Source organism: Octopus bimaculoides, chromosome 8 (genome assembly GCF_001194135.2).
Source record: "Octopus bimaculoides isolate UCB-OBI-ISO-001 chromosome 8, ASM119413v2, whole genome shotgun sequence".
Classification (NCBI taxonomy): domain Eukaryota; kingdom Metazoa; phylum Mollusca; class Cephalopoda; order Octopoda; family Octopodidae; genus Octopus; species Octopus bimaculoides.
This window is the reverse complement of record NC_068988.1, coordinates 57,866,744-57,870,750: the sequence shown is the minus strand read 5'-3', so window position 1 is coordinate 57,870,750 and position 4,007 is coordinate 57,866,744. Positions and strand designations below refer to the sequence as shown.

The 4,007-nt window shown below is 38.9% G+C and overlaps 1 protein-coding gene across 1 annotated transcript in view; it reads left to right on the top strand.

Moving 5' to 3' along the window:
* The first annotated feature begins 6 nt into the window (after window positions 1-6).
* LOC106876187 (uncharacterized) overlaps window positions 7-4,007 on the top strand; it is an 8,048-nt gene continuing 4,047 nt past the window's right edge. The window contains exons 1-4 of the mRNA XM_014924627.1: window positions 7-128; window positions 290-378; window positions 1,555-1,618; window positions 3,085-3,218. Of these exons, the coding sequence (XP_014780113.1) occupies window positions 1,580-1,618; window positions 3,085-3,218 (173 nt within the window). The 5' untranslated portion in view covers window positions 7-128; window positions 290-378; window positions 1,555-1,579. The remainder of the gene's footprint in view (window positions 129-289; window positions 379-1,554; window positions 1,619-3,084; window positions 3,219-4,007) is intronic.

Here is a 4,007-nt window from a genome sequence, read left to right as displayed (position 1 = left end):
GTTTTAAAGAAGAGAAAAACTTCAACGCTCTGGCATATATCCGTACATTAGAAGGGGTGAAACTGTGCAATGTTGATATTGTGAAAGAAGGTGTTGTACAAGCTGGTGGACTGCTTTCGTTTTGGCAGGTACGTCTCTTCTGCTTTCTTCATCTGTTATCTTATAATCTTTTGTGTATTACACAGTATTGTTGTATAGGGACACTTTTTTTTGTTTGAGTCAGTGTTTCTGCCTTTCTTAAATCAAATCAACAGATATATTTTTGCTTTTTTGTTTTTTTGTTCACCAGATTTTGGAGGAAGTTAGCATTAAAGAAGGACTCCTTGAAGATGCAGAATTTATTGCAGGTCAATGTGTTAACTTAGCACAGTCTGAAAGGTATGGTTATCCTCTCTCTCTTTACATATATGTATGTATGTGTGCATATGTGTAAACGTATGCGTGCACAGAGGTGTGTGTCCATGCATGTACGAATGCATGTGCATGTGTGTGTATGCATGCTTATGTGTATCCCTGTTTCTCTCTCTCTCTCTCTCTCTCTCTCTCTCCACAGCTTCTACATCTTGCACATCATTCTACTCCTTTCTGATCTATTCTTCTTCTTGAGACGCTCCTATATCTTCCACCTTACCCCTTCACATACTGGTATTTCCCATCATCTACACCCCAACCCTTGTTCATCACTCACTACATTAACCTCTACCTCCACCTGTTACTCCCCACTCACACTCTTATAAAAGCATACACTCACATTCCTTCCTATTATCCATTGTCCATGTCCTCTCTTATGCTCTTTTTCTTGTTCCTTGAGAGTTTGCTCTAATGCCCTATCACCACCTACCTCTCATTTCCTTCAGCTCTACCTATATCTCTTCTACAGCAAGACTCCTGTGCTTATTCCTCTATCCTACTTTCACCTTTCAACACCTGGCCACTCACCTCTACCTTCTCCTCTAAAATACTCCCTCTTAGTAGTGGGAACTTTTCCCTTTTCCATTTTTCTCTGCCCTTTCCTGTCTTGCAAGTTAGTGCTGGTGGCATGAGAAAAGCACCCAGTACTCTCTGTAAAGTGGTTGGTGTTAGGAAGGGCATCCAGCTGTAGAAATCTTGCTAAAGATGACATCAGAGTTCGACATAGGTCTGTAGTTCACTGGTCCCCAATCAAACTGTCCTACCCATGTCAACATAGGAAGTAGATGTTAAATGATGGTGGTGATGATGATATATACGTGCATGTATATATGCGTGTGTTTGTGTGTCTTTGTTTTCACATTGCCTGATAATTGTGAGTGTCTTTGTCATAGAAACTGTGTCATTCATTTCCAGTATTCTGTATAAATATGTCTGGCCATAGGAAATAGTACTTGCTTGGAAACAAGTGAGGGCTGACGACAGGAAGAACGTAAGACTGTAGAAGACCTGCTTCAGCAAACTGCATCTAACCCATGCAGGCATGGAGAAATAGAAGTTAATACAATCATAATGACAATGATTGATGACCAGAAGTTTCTGATTTCTCATATTATATCTTTTTTTTTTTGTACATATTTTCAGTGCAAGAGAAGGTCGACTTCTGCCGATGATCAGGTTGGTTCTGTACAGCTTCAAACGACTCATGGTTAGTTACTGTCATCTACATTGATATCTGAGTTACATCTTATTTCTTTACTGCCCACAAAGGGATACACACAGAGGGGACAAACAAGGGCAGACAAACGGATTAAGTTGATTATATCGACCCCCAGTATGTAACTGGTACTTATTTAATCGACCTCGAAAGGATGAAAGGCAAAGTCAACCTCGGCGGAATTTGAACTCAGAATGTAGCGGCAGACGAAATACCACTAAGCATTTTGCCTGGCATGCTAACGTTTCTGCCAATTCGCCACCTTATATCTGAGTTACATCTGCATTGTAGCAGGTTGCACTCATGCAGCATATGTGCAGGCACACAAATACACACACACACACGGTCAAACACACACATGGTCAAACATGCACAAGCACATATACATGTACTCATGAATGCAAACACAAGTGAAGCAATAATGTTTCTATGTTTTTGTTCAGTTTACTAGAAATAGCAGCCAAATCTCCCTACTAAAAATGGAATTACACATTGGATAATGTTGTCTTCGATACACTATGCTTGGCAAAGTAAAACAGATTGGATGGTCATGGCTGAAAAGCTCTTCATCATAGGTCAGCCTGATCAGGACTGACCTGGGACTAACTGCAATATACAAAAGCATGTGTATATACTCACTATCTATGTAGTGTTTTAAAAATTCACACAAAAACACACTCCTCTATTCACACCAAATACACTAGTATATACTTATATACACTAATATACACCAATAAACTTGTGTATAATGTAGTGCATAATCACCATCCAATACATGCTAGCATAGAAAAACAGACATTGACCCTTTAGCATTTAAGCTGGCCATATCCGGCCAAAATATTCTGCTTGTTTTATGTTCAAATCAGCCAGTTTCAGCTTTTCACACCTACCCTACAATGTCGGTCTAAAAATAAACAATCACATCGTGGAAATGTCAAGGCTACAAGATAATCCAGGATAAATTTGAAACAATGTGAATAAATATTGTTATCTGAATGCTAAAAGCTTAAATGTTGATGATGATAATGATGATGATGTTATTCACATAAACACACTAAAGTAGTCATATGAATGCACTAATATATATTCGCATAAACACATTAGACACACTAACCTATTCATGTAAACACACTAATGTATTCTCATAAATGCGTTATTGCATTCAAGTAAACACATATTCGTGTATATATCTTCTAAACAGCAAAGCCAAAAAAAAAAAAAAGATCATTAATGCTGCGAGCTCATTTATACATGTGGGAAAATCCTTTATAATCACAAAGCTGTTACAATTACATGTTCAACTTTCCCAACACACACACACAAGGCTGTCCCCAAAATATCTGATCTTATTGGAGTTATTGACCATAAGCTTTATAAATTTAACATCACAGCTTTAATTATCAATCCTTAAAATACTTTTTATGTTTTACATGTTTCCTTTTTGCTTCCCACTGTAGAAAGACCTGACATGTGGCTACAGTTTGTCCATGTTCGAGGAAGCTGTGAAAGAAGTGTTGGAACTTGATCCATTGTGTACAACAGCTAACCTCATGTATGGTATTGTTGAAGCTCTGAAGAACAAGGACTCCAAGTAAGTACTTTTAAAAAATATTTTGTGACAGTACCATGTCAAATGTGCTTGTTCTGAGGATGCATAAATGCACACATGTCGGTGGCACGTAAAAGCCACCCAACTTACACTGTAAAGTGGTTGACATTAGGAAGGGCATCCAGCCATAGAAACCAAACCAAAATAGATAATTGGAGTCTGGCCGGTTTTCCATCTGGACAGCTTCCCATCTGGCTAGCTCCCTGTCTGGCCAGTTTCCCTGTCAAGTCAGCTCCTATCAAACCATCCAACCCATGCCAGTATGGAAAACAAAACGTGTAACGGTGATGATGATGATGATGATGAGGCGATTGGGCATGGCCATTTGGATGCTGATGATTTGACATGGCTGACATTCAACCTGTTTTGGTGGAAGTACTTTTTGGTACTGGGGGCAAATGTACACACATACACGTGCAGAAATATACACAGAAATATACAGAGTGAGAGACATATTCATTCAGACATAACTAGATGCTCACACACATGAACAGAAAGAGAGAGAGAGAGAGGAAGGGACATTAAAGCAAGGCCACAAATTTGCTTTGGGGACAATGTGTTGTAACTGATTAATATTCATAGGGTACTTTTTTTATCTTAGAAAAGATAGAGTCATGGTTGTGTAGTTAACAGTTTTACTTTGCAACCTTGTGGTTTCCAGTTTGATTCCACTCCACAGCACTTTGGGCAAGGATTTGATACACGGAATCTGATTGAAGCCCAACATGTGTGTGTGTGTGTGTGTGTGTGTGTGTGTGTGTGTGTGTGTGA